This window comes from Apium graveolens, chromosome 2 (genome assembly GCF_009905375.1).
Source record: "Apium graveolens cultivar Ventura chromosome 2, ASM990537v1, whole genome shotgun sequence".
In the NCBI taxonomy this organism is placed as follows: Eukaryota; Viridiplantae; Streptophyta; class Magnoliopsida; order Apiales; family Apiaceae; genus Apium; species Apium graveolens.
Window position 1 is genome coordinate 126,892,166 of NC_133648.1, and position 19,672 is coordinate 126,911,837.

Sequence of the window (19,672 nt, forward strand, 5' to 3'; positions counted from 1 at the left end):
ATCCAAATTTAATATCTAGCTACACTATATTATATTATAATCAATGAAACCTTAAAATTTTGAGAGTGGATCGAAATACCTGCTTAATTTACTTAACTACCCTTATTTAAATTTTATTTTTACTTAATTAACCTAACTTAATTAATATATAAATCAATAAATTTTTTCAAGTTAAACACATTGCCCTTTTTATTTTACCCAACTAAAACACTTCTTTTTATAAAAAAATCAAGAGCAATTTTATTTAATAAAATATTATATTTATTAATAACTAACCAATTATTTTTACTAAAGCGTATTAGTACCTTTTTTAATTTATACATGTCTTTGTCTGAATTACATTTTTAATTAAAACACATTATTTTTTAAAATATTTAGTGCATCTAGCATTTTAAATGCTTAGCACTTTTAACATTCAATATTATATCAATTTTAAAATCTTGTAATTTTTTCAGACTCATTTAATCACAAAATTTAATCATTCAGAAATCATAAAAATAAATATATATCAAATGATCTTAATCAATTGATATTCAGATTTTTGATTAATTCAGATCATTCAGAAATATTAATAATTCAGATATAAATGATTCAGATTTGCCAAATGACCCTAATAGTCATTTTTACCATAATCTTTAGTCATTTTCACTATTGTTTTACTTGGTAAAAGTTAAAGTGAGAAATAATTACTTGCAGAGTCATATATTTAGTAACATATTATCTCGAATAATTGTGGAATATACTAAATTATAATGGTCAATTAATTCTATGAGTTTGTGGTATTTTAATTAATAATTACTAATTATATGAGTTTGTGTCATTTTAATTGATGAAATTATGTAAATGGAGGAAGTTGTAAAGTATAATATGTGTTCGATCTTGATTTTTAGTTTTCCATTTTAATCATTAAATCTTCAAAATCAATTTTATAAGAATTATCAACTTTTTTTAATAATAAAATTATTTTGAAAAAAGAATAATATTAGTGGCATAAAATAAATATAAAAAAATATTATCAAATGACGTGTTAATATTAAATAATTGAATTGATAGTATTGGTATGAATGCATGGTCTATTTTCATTTAACAAATAAAAATCTGACACGTAATAATTTGTGATTATTTTGAGAATTTGGAATTTAGAATAAATTAATAAAAATAAAATTAATAAGTTTTAATTTGCAATATAACATGAATAGAATATAATTTGAAAACTAAAAGAGAAATTAGAAATATAAGAAAAGACAAGGGTATATTATACATATATAATAAATATTATCAATTATTTAAATTAATAAAGGGGGTTACCCAAAATGACGTAAGGATTAGAAGAATGGAATAGAATAGAATAGAATAAAGCGAAGCCCAAACGTCAGGCTTTCGTTATCTTCCTTTGTCTCCCCCTGAAGTTGTGTTGAATAAGATACCACTCACTGACACTGTTACTGTAGTAGTATAATTCTGTATTTTGATTGCCCACAAGAAGCTAGCCCCTCCTTGAATATATATCTTTTGCCAAGTGAACACTAGTAGGTACTTACCAAATCTCTTACATATTTGTATGTATGTATGTATGTATGTACGTATAAATTCAATCTCAGTAATTGGTGCTGTGTTGTGTTCCTTCATCATGGCTTTTTTACTTTTGCTTGTCAATTTACCTTTACGCCCAGGGCTTCTTCTTCGCTTCAATTACAGGGTTGAAGCCTTATGTATGCTTCTGTTTTAATTTCCTGGAATTCACCAATCAAACAAAATGTCTCTACGCTTCTACTGATTTTTTTTTATTAATGTATGAATCAGAAATATAGGTTTCGTCAATAGTGGCTATGCCTAGTAGTTACTACTAAACATTGTGCATCTATGTAAATTCAAATTATGCCTGTTTCACTCTTGTCAACTGTGTATGTGGTTCTCTTTCTGCTTTCCATTTAATGCTTCTCTTGTGTGTCACATAATGACCAAACTCTTCTTATGCTGAATTTATATAAGCAACACTTTCGATTAACTCATGTAGCACAACACAATACAGATATTTGGTAACCACATTCTACTCTCTCATTAGCTCCCATGCCAAACATTTCTTCTATTTGTGATTTTTATGGTAGCTCAATGCCAACTATTACTCTACTCAAATGTGTTTTAATAGGGCACAAGAGTTGTTCATATTACTCCCTCCGTCCTAATCATTTTCTCTACTGATCAAAAAACATGTTTTTACTAAATTTTACTATAATTACATTTATTTTCTATATTTAAACTCATACAATACTGTATTCACAAAATTATAACATAGTTAAAGTTTATTATACCTTCATCATTGAACGTGGACAAACTTTATAGAGAAAATAAATTACGAAATGAGGTCAAAATAAGTGGGACGGAGGGATTATTAATTTTCTCAACTGCAAGGGATTACTGCTACTTTCATTGGTATGAACACTTCCCATACCTACTCACATTTCAGAATGTGAGACTTCTAAGATCATTTATCTAATATCATAGATTCTGGTAATGTTTATACAAGTGGCCATATTATACCTTCAGAATTAACTTTTTAAGCTGCTGTAATCTGTTTGACTCTGCTAGTGCAACTGTGCAAGTTCTTTTTACTCTGTTCGTGTAAAAAATATAAGTCATTGTTAGAGGGTATCTAAGGATTTAGATTTTTGCCTAATGATTTTGTCCCAGATTATCATTTTGCAGCAAAGTCTTGTAGAATGTAAACAATATTAGATTTGTTCAGATAGAAAGTATTTATTGATTATCTAGATGGCAATTGATCTTTGAAGAAATGAATAATGTGATCTTATTATTTGCACCTTAGTACCTTACATTGATCAACATCCTGCTCAACATAACCGTGCCACTTCCCCTGAGTTCAGCCATGTTTTGTTTTGAAAATAGATTCTGCTTCTACCTTTTTCACTTCTGATTTTATTAATTTGTGGAGTCACATTATGAAGCTTATACATATGCTTTTTTGCATAAGCTTTGTAATTTTTATAAACCATCATGCGTAAAAGTAAGCAGCAGAGTTGGCTTTATCAGAAGTGGGTTTCCCACTTCAAAAGTACATACCTTTAATTCAGTGAGCTAAACAGTATATAGTCATGTTCATAGTTGCAATCACTCACATATTGAACTTCAAGTTTGGTTCTCAGATCAACTCTTTGGAATCCCAATATACAACCGCCTCAGGATTTTGCCCATTCTTCGGAATTAATACATTTAATAAGGTATAGTCGTATGCCTATGCAATGCTTGATGCATAATGTTCGTTTCTAATATTACTACAATGTTAATTAGTCAATAGTTAAGTTGTTACAATATGTCTGTTGCTCTTTTCAGGCTTTGCAGCTGAAAAAGGGTTTGTAAAGCTTGTATATATGTTTGGTTCTCAGCATGAGAACTGGGAAGAGTCAAATATGGCAGATAGAAGCCCTATGACCGACACCTCCACAGATGTGGATCCAGATGATCAAAATCGAAGGGTAATTTATCTTACAGAAAAACATCACATAAGTTCCCGCTTAAATAGATGCATGTTTCTTTTCTCTTAGCTGGAACCAAGTGTTCAAGACCAGGATTAACAGTTGCAGGGCTGTAGCTGCTGTTTCAGCATGCATAATTTTTTATCAATTACCCTCACCTTTTATATTTTAGAAGGAGATATTTTTAATGTGTGGGACTTCTCATTATTTCTAGCACAACCTTTTCTTGCTTTAATCGTGGCCTTATGCTGCACTAATAAAGAGCCCTCACTTTAGGCCTTCTGTGTGCAGTTTGACAGAGATCAATCCGGTGCTATTGTGCTGGTTGCTGATTCCCACGATGGATCAAAAGATAAACCTTTGGACCAGAAGGTATGCAATTTATTGTATATTTTAACCAGAGACGCTAAGGTCGTGCTAAGTTGAACTTTACTGAAACTGTAGACTCTACGGAGACTTGCTCAAAATCGGGAAGCTGCCAGGAAGAGCCGATTGAGGAAAAAAGTAAGTTCTCTCCTGAAATTAGATCTTCTCGCGTGTAGCAAAGTTTCTGTTTTATTGATTAAGAGCTGTGGGGCACTGTCACATTCTACATGATACATTAGTTATATAATGATCTATTTATATTTAAAGCTGATGGCAGAAGCTTTAAGTCACTATCTCACTTATGTGGCAGGCTTATGTACAACAGCTGGAAAGTAGTCGGCTGAAGTTGACCCAACTTGAACAAGAGGTCCAGCAGGCACACCCGCAGGTCTTTTTCTCGGCCCATGTCTTACTAATATTTACCATCTTCAGTAGTGGTGTAATATTCTAAATTGGTCTGGTTAAGAATTTGTTATTCTATTGTAGGGTGGTTCAACCTTGACTTCAGGAGATCAATCCCATGCAACAGGTGAGAGTGACTGTCTAGTCCGTCTTCTGATCAGCTGCTTTAGGATATGTCTCTCTTTAGTGTGTGTGTTTGTATTTATTTATCATACCATTAGCTTTTACTGATTGGTCTTGTGATTCTATAATTGATTACATTGTCAGGGGCCCTGGCATTTGATGTGGAATATGCACGATGGATGGGAGAGCAAAACAGGCAAATAAATGAGCTGAGAGCTGCTGTTAATTCATATGCAAGTGACAATGACCTTCAAACTGTGGTTGGAAATGTCACTGCACATTTTGATGAAGTTTTTAAGCTTAAAGGTACTGCAGCAAAGGCTGACGTCTTCCATATTTTGTCGGGAATGTGGAAAACACCTGCAGAGCGTTGTTTTATGTGGATTGGCGGCTTTCGTTCATCTGAACTTTTAAAGGTAAGGTTCTTAGTTCTGTCCATTGCCAACATAGGATTCCAAGGTTAATGTCCCCATCAGCCTATTTAATTTATCATTGTAAGTGCTGTGAAGACTTTGAGGTGAGAAGTAAAGAAGTACCTGAAGCCTGAAGGTTTAACTGCACCCTTGCAGTTGTATTTGTCTGATTCACCCCCCCCCCCCAAACATTTTGTTAGCGCAGCGCTAGGAATTTCTCATTTTTTTGATAGATCGTGTCAGCCAAGTAGCATAGTGTCTGAGCTGAAGTATGTGATAATATTCTTGTATTGTTTACGTCAAGTACTGTCTTCTATGTAGTTTTCCTTAAAAATAAAGTCTTGACTTGAGAAAAGGACCTTCTTATCGCAATTTGGGGTTAACAGGCCCAAAAATTTGCAACTTAATAAAGGCCCAAAAATTTGCAACTCAATAAAGGACCTTTTTATCACAAAATATTGCACAAAAATGCGCCTATGTACAAGAATACAAATTTGTAGCTGACTAGCTTTAATTTTGAGAGACACGGTCTGACCCACGTGCTTGCCATTCGGTGGGTCCCTACAAGTGTGAGTGTAAGTTCACAAATGCAAAATAAACTTGTGTGGACTGTTTCCCGTTCTCCTGAAAATCACCTAAAACGCATTGTACGTGTTTCTGATCAATTCTTTTTTGTTGAAACAACATGGCAGCATAAAATGTAATAATGATTTATTATTTTTCGTTTCTTGTAAACGTATTATAAAGCTGCGTTTCCCGGTGATGCAAAAGGCCATTTTGTGGTTTGTGATTTTTTGGGCATTTTTATTCTGAATTCTGATTAAAAGGGCCAATACCCCTTGTTCTTTCCTTCAATAGATGAACACGTTTTATTCTGTAATATTTATAAGATTGCAAAATGACCTTATTACATTTCAGACTGTGTTTTATTTTATAGGGTTCAACATCTTTATTTTTTTTTTCTAAATCAATTTGATGATGATGCAGCTTCTTATGAATCAGTTAGAGCCTCTAACTGAGCAACAGCTGGAAGGCATATATAATTTGCAACAAACATCACAGCAGGCCGAAGATGCTCTCTCACAGGGGATGGAAGCATTGCAGCAATCACTTTCGGAGACATTAGCGAGTGGCTCCTCGAGCACACCCGGATCCTCTGGAAATGTTGCAAACTATATGGGCCAAATGGCAATGGCCATGGGGAAGTTGGGGACTCTTGAAAGTTTTCTTCGCCAGGTATTATCTTTTCGTCATGTTCTTATATTTTGAGTTCTAATTCCAGACTTTCCAGTTATTGTGTTCTTGGTTTGATGTAAACTTACAATAATATTTCAGAGTGTCACTTCCTCGTTTTATGACTGTTCTTATCCTCTACCCCCTCCGTCCCATCCAATTGTATATATTTTTTTAAATGCTTGACACACATTTTAAGGTGGATATAAAGTATACTTCCATAATTTTTTTTTGATTTTTTTTTGTTATAAACTTTAAACAACAAATTTTTATTCAGAAGAAAAAAAAATTTAAAAAACTATTTTACGGAACTATACTTTAAAGGAGCCTTAAAATGCGTGACAAGCCCCCGTCTCCCAATATATACTACCTAGGGGGACCGGGAGTTCTGTCGTGGTCTTGGAATTACACAGTCCGTGTTTAAAACATCGATGTAATCTTTTAAAAATCATTGTTTATGTCTTTGCTCTTTCCATCCATCCTTAGTCCTAGAAGTAATATTTTCATGTTAAAATTGATGGTAATCTAATAGCTTAGGTAGTTGTACACTCGTACTCTTGAAGGACCGACCCAAAAAAGTGGAGAGATGTCTTGTTGTTTAAGTTAGCTTTCTGCTCAGCATGTATAACAACTTACAAAGTGAAGAACTGTAGTTCAGGAGACTTTAGATTAAGAGCATGTGTTCTTTATAATTAAGTATCATTTTACTGCTTATTTCTTTAATTATGCATGTTTTCACATATTTTTTTCGGGACTCACACGGATTGCTAGTCCCTTGATAGGTTTCACAAGACTCAGTGTTTCTGCAGTTGTCTAACTTGCAACGAGCTGCATTATGCATACAATTATATAAGCCAGCTAAATATGAATTCACTCTCTGATTTTGTGACTCATGAGTAATGCTTATAGTTTCTGGCATTCACAGGCTGATAACTTGCGCCAACAAACATTACAACAGCTGCACCGTGTTTTGACAACGCGACAATCTGCTCGCGCCTTACTTTCTATAAACGATTACTTCGCGCGGCTTCGAGCCCTTAGCTCTCTATGGCTTGCAAGGCCACGCGAATAACAATTCAGAATTCCCCGGCCTCCTGATGGGAACCTTAAAAGTCTATGCCCAGGAGAGAAGTGAACCAACAGAATACAGTCCAGATAGTTGTGGCAATTGGTAGTATAGAAACTTGATGTTGGTTATGGTGGGAGCCTTGGACTGTATTAACAAATTGAAGCTGCAATTTACAGGTGCAGTAAAGCCTCTACTGTAGTTTAATACTAAAAAACACAATGTCCAGCGTTAAGTGATTGATTTATGTTAGTTAACCGAATAACGTTATATGTAATAGGCATAAGAACCGAGGATAAGTTTTGTTTACATTGACCACTTGTACAGATCAGATATGAATCAGTTAAATGCAGATATATGTCCTAAACTCCTAGGGTTCATCTACTAAAGAATTTGATCCCGCCCCAAAAAAGAATAAGTTAATATTAATAAATTATTCTAGCTACAAAATTTTGATGCCAGAGCGAGAATATATCCTGGAGATCTGATTGTAGCTTAAGGTCCAGCAGTATGAGATTTTCTTACATTTGGAAGGTGTCCAAATGTAGACGTTTGGTATTCTGCAATTTCCAATGCCCAAACTGGGTGGTTCAGTGCAGTATAACCAAGTGTATTAGGCATTATGATGGCACTGGATAGCTTGAAAGTCTGGTGATTGGTGCTTGTCCTTTCATTAAGAGTTTGTTATTCACATGGGGTTCCTTTGACAGTTGAGAGCCTATTTGTGGGTGGTCCTCCAAGCATCCTGTAGTGTTCACCGATGAATAGATCAAACATGGTTGGTTTTTAGTGCCTGAATAGTGATAGAAAAGGATTACACCTGCTAGATCTTAAGCTTGTCTCATTTGTATGTTGAGTTGGTATTACGGACAAGTACAATTCTGTCATTATAGATATACATTATCTCATTTCTGGGTTGTCCTAGTGAATTTGATAGCATTGATTTTCTGAAATTAGGTGGAGTACATGTTATCCTAATTAGCACTAGTACACATCATAAATTAATATCAGTGTCCCCTAAAAGAATGATTGATCAGCGCTTATTATGAGCAAGTGAGAAAGAAATGGGTGGGGGAAGAATGGTGTTAGATAAGCAGTAGTAGTCTCTCTCAGTCTCTGGGTAGCATCAGCATGCATGTGCCAACAATGTATTCATTTGCTTTTACGCTTTCCATGCTAATTATCATCTATGTCATTCCCCACCATTCCATGTGCTTCTGGTCCAACCCCCCCTTCTTGCTTTTCAGGTTCCCCCTTCCCCCGTACTCTTCTTCTTCCCAACCCCCTCTTCTCTTCTTCTTCTTCTTCTTCTTTAGCAAATACGCTCGAATCTCCCACTCGATAACTATTATCCATAATATTGTTTCGTACCCAAATATTTGTCAGAAGTCGAAAAATTGGAATGTGAGTGTCTGCATAGTGGGAATGGTAGCAGCATTGGGTAATTCCGAACTGAATAAAGAGACCATAACGGTACAAAAGGGAGACTTGCCTTTTTAACGGTTAACTAATTGCAAACTTTACGTTTTTGTTGCAACCACTACATCGTATGTAGCCGTTGGATAAAAAATTGTGATTCATAAGCTTTTCTTCTTTTCTTTCCTGTCACTTTATAACATTGTAATTCTACTAATCTATTTCCTATTTTTCTTTGAACTATGCTCTAACATTCACATATATTTAAAATAACAATATGAAAAACACACCTAACCTAGTGTAAAACACACGATGACGACCCAAAATCAAAAAAAAAAAACTCTTGATTTTTCAAGATCAACGGTCATTTAAAATGGATCTTTTACTAAATTTAACACACTTAACCTAATGTAAAACACACAATGACTAGTGAGAATTTTTTTTTTTTTTTTTAAAACTTGATTGTTCAAGATTAAAATGGATCTTTTACTAAATTTTAACTAATTAATCAATGTCACGTAAACCCCACTAAACCCTGTCCTAAACCATCATTACTATCAATGCAACATGTATACTATTTATACCTCTATTAAAACAAAGATTGAGTCCATTAACTTCTCTGTCGCCAAAGATCTTTTCTCTAGACAAATTCACACCTCTATCTATATATAGTTGTATGATATAGTTGCCAATAAAGAATTTCACGTAATAAAAAAATATAAAGAAGATCTTTGATGGCCTGCGATGATCATAAGAGCGCCTTGCTTGAGCCTAGCTTTGAGTCTTGTAAAGCAACCACTATATCTTGTTCATCCGCAGCTATGCACAAGTATGGAAAGAAACGACAGTCGAGTGTTAATCGACCTGCAGGAGGCTCAGAAGTTGATGACATTGTCAGCCTCCTACATGGCTCTGATCCTCTTAGGCTCGAGCTCACTCGCCTACAAAATCAACTCCGAGGTTAACATCTTTCTTCGCTTCTCACGTATATATGGCGCCTTTTGTTGTTTACATGAAACCGCACACGGAGGCGTTGGCCTTTACTTAAGGACTTTATGTATCCGCTAGACTGTGATGCTAAGAATGTGATGCTAAGGACTTAAGCAATATGTGCCCTTTATGTTGTATTTGTAGCTAACTATTGGTCTTCATCTTACATTTTTGCCAAGTCTAATTATGTCTTTAGTGGTTATTTTAAAGTATGTTTCTGGTCTCATTCAATCTGTACAGACTCCTATTTTTTGAATGTCTATGTTCTTGTGGAGAGTTATTCATTGACATTTCTCCCAAATTCATATCTGGCAGTATCAATAATTTTGGATGCTATTCAGTTGTGTAGTTTTAGAATTATTCAGTTATATAAAGCTAGTGTGAGATTGCTTAAATACCTTAATGGGCTGTCATGTGGAACCACAACATTAATGTTATACAATACATTTACAAGAAAAAAAGTTATTATGTCTAGATTAAGCACAATTTCTGACCAAAGATTAAATAGATCCGACTTTATTTTAGATTATGCAAGTCTTTAGGCTTGCTTGCTGTCTTGAGCATAAATACGTCGTACTAATTTCTGTTTATGTTCAGTGTTTTATATATTGCATGACCATTGCAGGAGGGTTGGGGGCACACTTGGATGTTAACTTGTGGAAACTGTAGTTTAGTTATTGTTTCATGGCAATTATATAAGCGGTGATTCAGTTCTGTAATGGCTGCCATAATCTTTTATGGTATATGGATGTTTCATTTTGTGTCCCAATTTTACTTTTGCAGATAAAGACAGGGAACTAGGAAATACACGTTCAGAAATCAAGGCACTGAAGTACTCAGATCGCCTCAAGGGGAAGGCAGTTGAGGAGGTGTGCCTAAATCCTCCCCTGTAGCAAAAGCTTTTGCATTTTACATGCGTATTGTATATGTGTTAGTAGTTGCTATTTCATGTGTGCTACAAGTATATAACGTGTCCTTATTCAAGTGATTAAGCTAATGTCAATGACCTACACTAGCTTTCTTTATGTGTTTCTGTGGAGGGTTTATTGTGGGGCGATAATGTCTTATATTACAGGGCAACAACATCTTACATTTAATGTCAAGATAAATTAAATACAAGATGTTTTCTGTCCATGCAATGAACGAGGCCATCTTTGAGGTGGCTTCATCTCTGCATCAATATACCAATGATTTATCAATGCATGAGGTGCGTGAACTGAAAAACATACACATATTTGAACGAAGGTCCAAATGGAAAATATTGCAGCAAGTGCATAAAGCTTCCACGTCAAGGAAGGTCTCAATGTAAACAGTCTTGCCATTATTTTTATAAAGAGGCTGTTACCAAAAAGGGTTTAAGCTTGTGACTAGCAGATAACAAAACTGCAAACCATAAAATTAAAATAAGGTTGCATGCCTATATGAACTATGTGATTAAAATAAGTCTTTTTGGTTTATGTTCCTAATCTCTCTCTGATTTTCTACTTCAGTTAACTGATGAGCTGCATAAAGTTGATGAAAAGCTAAAACTTGATGAAGCTCTTTTGGAAAGCAAGGTACATTGTGCTATTCTTAAACAATCAATGATTGGTTATTTTTACTATAGAGTTTGGGAGCATTCTGAATGATTCACTTACTCGTTATTACTCTGCAGCACTTGGAGATTAAGAAGATAACCGAAGAGAAAAAATCAGCTTTGGCTGCACAATTTGCAGCTGAAGCCACTCTACGAAGAGTTCATGCTGCACAGAAAGATGACCAAATGCCACCTATCGAGGCTATCATTGCTCCATTGGAGGCAGAGCTGAAGTTAGCTAGGCAAGAGGTAATATCTCTATTGATTCAAAAGACTTAAATTTACTTGATCCTGGTAAAAGTTTACAGCAACTTATATGCGCTTTGGTGGTATTTCGTACACACATGAAGAATGCAATGAGTATTGTACAAGAACTAGAAATCAAAATGATTTCATAGTGATTGAAATAAAGCTCTTCTTAAGTATTCATGAAATGTTTGTTTGCTTAGATAGCGAGCTTGCTGGATGACAATAGAGCTCTGGATCGGCTTACAAAATCTAAAGAAGCTGCTTTGCTGGAGGCTGAAAAATCTGTTCAAGTGGCTATGAAAAAGGCATCAATTGTTGACGATTTGCAGAACAAAAATCAGGAACTAATGAAACAAATTGAAATATGCCAGGTTTAATAATTTAGAACTTTTACTGTGGCAGATTTTTCATCACGTAGCAAGAACTTATGCATGCATGCTCTTATTTGGTAGCCCATTATGTGGTCTAAAACAATTTGTTGCGATCAACTTTAGGAAGAGAATAAAATCTTGGACAAAATGCACCAGCAAAAAGTTATCGAGGTCGAAAAGCTCACCCATACTGTTCATGAGCTTGAGGAGGACGTTTTAGCTGGAGGGGCTGCTGCAAATGTTGTGCGTGATTATCAACGAAAAGTGCAGGAGATGAATGTATGAACCTCTCTATTTTTTTTATAACCTTTCGACTACTTTGGAAGCAGAAGTTTCTTCGAGAGAGACTAACTTTAAATGGTATCAATAGGAGGAGAAGAGAACTTTGGAACGAGAATTGGCCCGTGCAAAGGTTAGCGCAAACAGGGTTGCTGTTGTTGTTGCAAATGAGTGGAAAGATGCGAGTGACAAAGTAATGCCTGTAAAACAATGGCTGGAGGAGAGAAGGATTCTCCAGGTATGATATTATCTCAGCCTAATAACCATTGTTTGAGTCCAAAGTTAAGTTTTTAGGTTATGGTGCAAGTTGAATTCATAAAAAATGTTCTGTTATAGAAACTGGCAGATTGTCCTATGATGACCAGTATATAGGCAATTGCATCATTGTGTGATAGCAATTCAAAACACGTACAATATATATCAACAATGAATACCAATTATAAATGTAAAGTCTGATCTCGTCAATTTGATCATAGTGAGTATACACTATGAGAGACATCAACCTCAAACACCATTCTTCTCAATTGTACGCAATGCAGATGACTTCATTATTAAGAGAACTCTTTTTGTGTTTAAAGAGACGTAATTTTTATAGCATTCCTAAGACCCCTCTCAACTTCTTCTTTCTCAGCTAATAACGAGTAAATTGTTTTTGTTGCTTATGTATGTGCATACAAAGCAGGGTTTTAAAAAACACTGGAAATGCTAATTTGTCTCTTCTTTTCATATATATATATATATATTTCTGCAGGGAGAGATGCAGCAGCTTAAAGAAAAACTGGCAATAGCAGAGCGTACTGCCAAAGCAGAAGCAAATCTGAAAGTGAGGAATTGGTTAACTTATACGTTACCTGCAGTTCCTATTTCAGTTTGAAACTTAAATTGATAATTTTTGGATTGCATAGGAAAAGTACCAGTTACGTTTCAAAGTTTTGGAGGAAAGGCTTAGAGCGCCTTTGGTTGGGTTTGCTCACACAACCTCAGCAGCTAAAAGGATGACCAATGGTCCTTCACGACGCCAATCTATGGGTGGGACTGAAAATTTCTCCAGGTCACCATCAAATGGATTTTTGTTTAGGAGAACCAGTAGTCAAACTGGATCAGTGCGGGGAACTGGTTCAAACGCTTTGTTAAAGCCAACAAAAGCCTCCCCTGTATTTGAAGATGGTAGCAGATCTGAGGAGAGAAAGAAGCTGGTTTCAGATGCAACTGATAAAGGTAATGGACCTATTACAGATGACGAGTGCATTGAAAACAATGGTATACTTACTTGCATATTTGAGGAGAATGAGAATGGGAGGACAACAAACGAAAAGGTAAGGAAAGATGAAGATAGTGTTTCTGGAGTGCTATATGATATGTTACAAAAAGAAGTCATAAGCATGCGGAAAGCCTGTAATGAAAAAGATAAAAGGCTTAAGGATAAGGACAACGTAATCGAGGTATAATTTCTAGTCTGATTACTCCCTTCTCCTCCCCTGTGTCCCCTCTTAATCAGATTCATAATTGTCATTCAACATTTTAGATGTTGGCAAGGAAGGTTGAAACATTGAACAAAGCAATGGAAATAGAGTCGAAAAAGATGCGTAGAGATATGTCTGTGATGGAAAAAGAAGTTGCTGCAGTACGTGGCATGAATGGGCAAGATCATAGGACACGGCATGCCAGTGCTCCCAGGAGATCTGTTAACGGTGCTAGGTCAGTTGTTGTGCTAATCTTATTTTTTTAATCAACATGTTTCATTAATTTCTATTTATACACTGAATGCTGATATCCGCAAACATATTTTTGATTTTCGAATTACACTTCTATTATATGCACGACAAATGTAGATTAATGAAACAGAGCTGCTATAATCACAGTTATTTCTTTTACTCTTCAAGAAATTTAGATGTATGTATTAGATCAGAAGTACGGAATTAACATTAATTTAAAATTTTCAGGAGCGGAACTCATAGGCACTAAAATGGTGCGATGGGAGCATCATATATCACTGGGCATATCTGTAACCTTGGCAGTAGATAGGATAACTTATATCACATTATAGCTTTCTAATAACATCACCTGTCTACGTTAAGAAAAACATATACCAACCTCCTAATTGTAAAGAATTGGTTTGAACTCCCCTCCTCTTGTTCTGTATTCCATTGGATTAAGAATTATTCTGTTGTAAAATTTCTATATTCTAAAAGTAATTATGTATGGTGAACTATTTGAAGCATGAAAGATAAAACACACACACACAGGGACCATTATGCAGGTCGGTTCATTTTTTTCTCCCTCTCTTTGCACAAGGCTTCATCATTTCTGTGTTATTATTCTTTCAAGTATGTCATCACAGGCACATCAAGTTTTAAGGTAAAAGGATTGAAAACTTTTTGCCTCGCTAGCAGAAAATCTGGCCTAAATGAACCCTTACTTGAGGTTGAAACTCACTAATTTTTTCAAAATGACTCATACTGGCTAGAGTAATATGGAAAGATCAATCCTTACCAAAGACTTGCAGACTACTCATGGGGGGAGAACTCCCTTGTTATTCGATCTTGAAAGTGGAGCACAAAGCGAAACTACCAAGTAAGAAGTAGTCTACAAGCCATTAGAGTCAAATGCAGTGGCATTCAGAACAGTTTACTGTTGGACTATGTTGAAGAGATCGCCGTCCAGTCGGACTGGGGCTTTAGGTATCTATGTTACAATATGTTTTAATTTATCTAACGAATTATAGTTGCGCATTGTTGGAGCCCATACAGGGGTTTCAGTCTAGTTCTTCCTTTCAAACCTTCTTTGATTTATAAGTAACTCCTGTGGTTTAGTTTTTAGCTAATCATTAGTAAAACTTAATCAAAAGTTCAATGTACTTTTTATTTGTGCTTTCTTACTATTAAAGTGAAGACATCGACAGCAAGGTAAACACAATGACTGAACAAAATATTAGTGTATTCTGATGGTAACATTTTGTGAAAAGAATCACAAAAAACAATGCAATGTTAAATATAGCAGTATGCTTCCATCAACAACCTGCATTAGTAAGAATGCAAAAAAGGAGGAAAAAATCTTGTTAGTAACGAAACGTTTAAAGTTTGAGTTGCACGATGTGTGTGAGGATATTTAATATCTGCCGTTGAATAATATGATCCATCTTTCTCTAACACCTAAAGGTTTTTGATCTAAAAAAATGAAAAAAGAAAATTTGAGACTCTAAATAGGTAAGAACTAGGACATTATTTCATCCGGGGGCCGGGAGAAACCCAAGGTGGTAGTTTTGGAACCTTCAGTTAAGACAATCTAATGGGGGAATTCTCTAAGATATGATGATGACAACCCCTCTGATTCTTTTATACACCACTATACTACTAATGGCAGTTCCAATAAACAAGTTCATTTCTCTTCCTTTGCTTTTGGGGACATCAAGATTTTCTTTGTTTCCCACATTTGCTAGTGCCTATCTTATTTTTTGTGGGAGCTGTGACACTTGTTGTAGTTAGAGAAGTACTCACATGTGCTTCTGTCTATATTTTTTTTTATTTACACACACTTGTAGGTAAATGAAGGCCCCTCCTTTAATTTACACACTGACATATATGTGCTTCTGATTTTGTGGTTAAGACTATGGATACTGAGATTGTGACATATATGTTGCCCTGGCTTCTTGAAGCACTATCCCTAGTTTTCATTTACTTGTTCAAAAGAAGTAGGGGTAATGTTTCGCTTTTAAAGTTTCCAATGCTGTATGTTGAAGAGCTTGAAGAAAAGAAATCATTACTGGATTTGCCTGATTTAGCCTTGGACTCGATTCTTAAGAAGCTTTCACCAGCAGATTTAAGTAAATTGTCAGGGGTATGTAAAACTTTGAGGGACATGTGTACAAGTGATCATTTGTGGGAGAGGCACATGAAAAGAAAATGGGGTGGACTGATTGCAGATTTTACCTTTAAGGAATCGCAATGGAGCATAGCTTCAAAAATACACCAAGAAAACTTAGAATGCCCGCAGAAAAATGGATTGGTTGCATTTTTTTCGTGTAAGAAGTCAGATAGAAGAAGGGGTAAGATGAGTGGTACTTTACCTGTGGATTCAGTCATGGCTTTGTATCTGTCTATTGAGACTGGAAAGCTCTGGTTCCCAGCTCAAGTCTTTAATCGCGAGGTAATGATCATAAAAGGTTCAATTAGTTTCCCTTGGTTCTAATTGTTAAATATCAGCATATCAGGGATTGAAAGAGCCATAACAATTAATTGTAGAAAGTGGTTATTTTGTGTTGCAGAATGGGTATGATGGTTTTGTGGTGTCTTGTTATGATGCTGAGCTCAGCTATGATCGTCACTGGTGCAATTTCAGAGCAAGGCAATTAAGCTGGTTTCTGCATGTCGTGTTTGTTGTCTGTCGTTTACCATTGAAATTCGATTATAAAAACTTGTGAAATGACTAAATAATTGCTCATATTAGTTGCTACTTAAAAGATTGCTGACTACTATGTTGGGTGCATTTGAAGTTGAATTCCTAATTGTTGCAGGTTCTCAGATGATGGGAGACTGACCATGGAGCATAATATAGACTGGAATAGGCTTAGAGCACCAGCAGTAGAATGCGGACCGCATACTCTTCATCTCTCAGATTGTTTAGATGACTTGAAACCTGGGGATCACATTGAAATTCAGTGGAAAAGAGAAAGAGAACATCCATATGGTAAATATATGATCAATTAAAATACATTTTCTTAGGCTGGGGCCTTCTTTTTCAGGTAAACAATATCTTTTGGTGATTGTACGTGTTAATATTGGATTAATGATATAAATGTCTCTCAGGTTGGTGGTATGGTGTTGTTGGCCACTTAGAACCATTGCAGAGGTGCAAAGTTTATTGCCAGTGTCTCAGAAGTGGTAAGATGATCATCCTTCTTCCTTTCTTTTTCTGAATATAAGATGATCATTTTACATATTGATTATGTTGAAAAAACTTAGAGAAAAAAGACACCTACATGTACTGCTATATTTCTTGTTTTCTTTTCCTCTTTTAAAACTCAAGGTAAACTAGCCATTATATAGGCTTTACAAACATATTAAAACTAACTACTACTAAAACTAACCACTACTAATTAATGGGTAAATTACATGTCCATAATTTACTCCATAACTCCACTAGCCCACTACTAAACAATTCTAAAATAATATTTTTCTCTAATAATTAATCTATTGCTAAATATCAAATAATTAAATAAACAAATAATTAATAACTAAATTTAAGATTATTCCAACATTCACCCCCATAATCTTAAATTTACGAAGCACTTTCTCTTCGCCTGTGATGCACTTCTCACCACCATCAATTTTGATGCACTATCTCATCAAAAACACTTTGAAGCACTTTCTCTCCAAAAACACTTTGGAGCACATTCTCTCCACAACTCTAAAATAAAATTTCTTTCATTGCCTCTTGAGCCATGATATCTTTCTCATTATTTCCCCCGCTCATGTTCCTCCTTCATTTTTATTCTTGCTTCTCTTTCCTTTTCCACGTACCATTTCATCTTGATATTTCACTAAATATATATGAAGAAATTTTTAATACCATTTGAAATCTCATATAAATACTTAATATATATATATATATAAATGTATGTATTTTTATAAGAGTCTCACAAGCCTTATAACATATAGCTCTGATGCCATGTTGAAAAAACTTAGAGAAAAAAGACACCTACATGTACTGCTATATTTCTTGTTTTCTTTTCCTCTTTTAAAACTCAGGGTAAACTAGCCATTATATAGGCTTTACAAACATATTAAAACTAACTACTACTAAAACTAACCACTACTAATTAATGGGTAAATTACATGTCCATAATTTACTCCATAACTCCACTAGCCCACTACTAAACAATTCTAAAATAATATTTTTCTCTAATAATTAATCTATTGCTAAATATCAAATAATTAAATAAACAAATAATTAATAACTAAATTTAAGATTATTCCAACAGATTATACGCTAATATTTCTTTTATTTTTGAAGTTCAAACGTTTATATATCTGTTTCTTTCTTTTTTTAATTGTGATATTTATATAGAGACTGAGAATAATGAGAGTTAAGCTTTTTTCGTACATTGTAATACCTGGTTTCTTCAAATCATGTAGAACTTATTAGTTCGTTTTTATATGTAAACAATTTAGATGAAGACACTCTTGTTTGGGTTTTTGGTTACTCCTGTATCCGAGTAAATATGATTATAACTTTTTAAATGGCAGACAAAGTGAGACTGGAGTTCAAGCAATACGACATTGCCTCACAATGGAGAGAAACAACCATATGGAGGAAGAATCACGGTGAAATAGGAGATGGATCAAATGGATACTACGGAGGGATCCGCAAAATTTCCAACAAACATGAGATTTCAATGTGGCAGCAGCACTTGCCAATAAAAGCCATGTAAATTTATAGCGTTAGTAAACAGCTGTGGAGAGTATCAATGTTTCTAAAGCATTCCGTAGATAAGCCTCCCAAAATGTAACTAGTAGCACTACAAGAAAACGGGTTAAAACTGACCGGACATAACCGATCGACGTCGATTTGGTCACCTTAAAACCGACCGATGTCACTGATCGGTTATATGCCAACTAAACGACACTGTATCGATGACGTGGCACACATAAAACCGACCACCCTGAAAAAAAAACGACACTGTTTTGCTGATATGTCACTTCTAAAACCGACCACCTATATGTGGTCGGTTATATCCACAAATTCTGCAGGTTAAAACCGACCATATCTGGTGGTCGGTTTTGTAGAATAATAAAAAATTAATTTAAAGTACAAAAAAAGTACCCGTTAGAGAAAAAACGGTGTCGTTTTATTCTTCTGCCTAAAACCGACCGCCGACAGTCGGTTTTAACCTCTTTTTTTTTAGAAAATTGTAAGTTATTTCCATATTTTGTAATTAATGTGTGTGTGTTTAATGTTGGTGTATGTATTAAATGTTGTTGTATGTATTTAATGTTTTTATTTTTTTTATATAATGTTTGTTGTGAGAATTGAAGTTTGGTAGTAGATAATTTGTAAGTTAGTTTCATTTATTGTAATTATAGTGTGTGTGTGTGTGTTTTATGAAATACATGAATAATTATGAGATTAATGATAAATTATTTGTTAAATATTTTTTTTTAATTTTAAAAAATATTATTATAGATGGAAACCATTGATCAAAGTTGGATTGGTAATCAATTGCAAAGCGATAAAATTTCATTGACCCCGGAATATAGAATTGGTGTAGAAATTTTTTAAAATTTGCTAGCGAAAATGGAATGGAAGATGGTACAATGAAGTGTCCGTGTAAATGTTGTAAAAATTTGAATTGGTTAAAGATCGATGATGTTAGATTTCATTTGCTCGCTAAAGGGATGCTCGAAGGTTATACCGTTTGGACGTCGCACGGTAGAAAATAGGAAGAAAACGAAGTCGAACATCACATCACCGTTATTGTGTTCGGGAACCTTCGAGAGTAGAAGAACCGGTAGATTTGAATGCGATGTTACATGATTTAGCAGGTGAAAATTATCAATTTTATGAAACTACGGATACGGGAACTATGAATGTTGAAGAAGCTCCAAATGATAGTGCTAAAAAATTGTACGAGGTTATTGTTGAAAATGGAGTACATATTTATACCGGCAATACAAAGTACACAAGATTAAGCTTTA

At 34.7% G+C, this 19,672-nt stretch overlaps 3 protein-coding genes across 10 annotated transcripts; all 3 read left to right on the forward strand.

Annotated features, from left to right (window-relative positions):
- Nucleotides 1-1,364: 1,364 nt before the first annotated feature.
- LOC141707833 (TGACG-sequence-specific DNA-binding protein TGA-2.1-like) lies at nucleotides 1,365-8,018 on the forward strand. 4 transcript variants are annotated; one of them, XM_074511214.1, is made up of 10 exons: nucleotides 1,365-1,533; nucleotides 3,153-3,239; nucleotides 3,352-3,494; nucleotides 3,786-3,866; nucleotides 3,939-3,998; nucleotides 4,171-4,248; nucleotides 4,347-4,389; nucleotides 4,530-4,801; nucleotides 5,786-6,034; nucleotides 6,957-8,018. In XM_074511214.1, the coding sequence occupies exons 3-10, from the start codon at nucleotides 3,390-3,392 to the stop codon at nucleotides 7,101-7,103; spliced, it is 1,035 nt and encodes a 344-aa protein (XP_074367315.1). In that variant the 5' UTR covers nucleotides 1,365-1,533; nucleotides 3,153-3,239; nucleotides 3,352-3,389; the 3' UTR covers nucleotides 7,104-8,018. The 4 variants fall into 4 exon arrangements, with proteins under 4 accessions (XP_074367315.1, XP_074367316.1, XP_074367317.1 ...); XM_074511215.1 differs by having other exon boundaries at nucleotides 3,165-3,239; XM_074511216.1 differs by having other exon boundaries at nucleotides 1,365-1,529.
- Nucleotides 8,019-9,105: 1,087 nt separating this feature from the next.
- LOC141707831 (microtubule-associated protein 70-1-like) lies at nucleotides 9,106-14,187 on the forward strand. Its single transcript, XM_074511208.1, has 11 exons — nucleotides 9,106-9,473; nucleotides 10,287-10,372; nucleotides 10,994-11,059; nucleotides 11,158-11,328; nucleotides 11,529-11,699; nucleotides 11,823-11,978; nucleotides 12,070-12,216; nucleotides 12,730-12,801; nucleotides 12,884-13,420; nucleotides 13,504-13,676; nucleotides 13,922-14,187. The coding sequence occupies exons 1-11, from the start codon at nucleotides 9,248-9,250 to the stop codon at nucleotides 13,941-13,943; spliced, it is 1,827 nt and encodes a 608-aa protein (XP_074367309.1). The 5' UTR covers nucleotides 9,106-9,247; the 3' UTR covers nucleotides 13,944-14,187.
- A 145-nt stretch (nucleotides 14,188-14,332) lies between these two features.
- LOC141707832 (F-box protein At2g32560-like) lies at nucleotides 14,333-19,092 on the forward strand. Of its 5 annotated transcripts, XM_074511213.1 has the most exons (6): nucleotides 14,333-14,659; nucleotides 15,814-16,124; nucleotides 16,243-16,349; nucleotides 16,492-16,664; nucleotides 16,784-16,858; nucleotides 18,224-19,092. In XM_074511213.1, exons 1-6 carry the CDS (start codon nucleotides 14,620-14,622, stop codon nucleotides 18,406-18,408), a joined length of 891 nt encoding a protein of 296 aa, XP_074367314.1. In that variant the 5' UTR covers nucleotides 14,333-14,619; the 3' UTR covers nucleotides 18,409-19,092. The 5 variants fall into 5 exon arrangements, with proteins under 5 accessions (XP_074367314.1, XP_074367313.1, XP_074367310.1 ...); XM_074511212.1 differs by lacking the exon at nucleotides 14,333-14,659 and having other exon boundaries at nucleotides 14,708-16,124; nucleotides 16,814-16,858; XM_074511209.1 differs by lacking the exon at nucleotides 14,333-14,659 and having other exon boundaries at nucleotides 14,711-16,124.
- The last annotated feature ends 580 nt before the right edge of the window (nucleotides 19,093-19,672 follow it).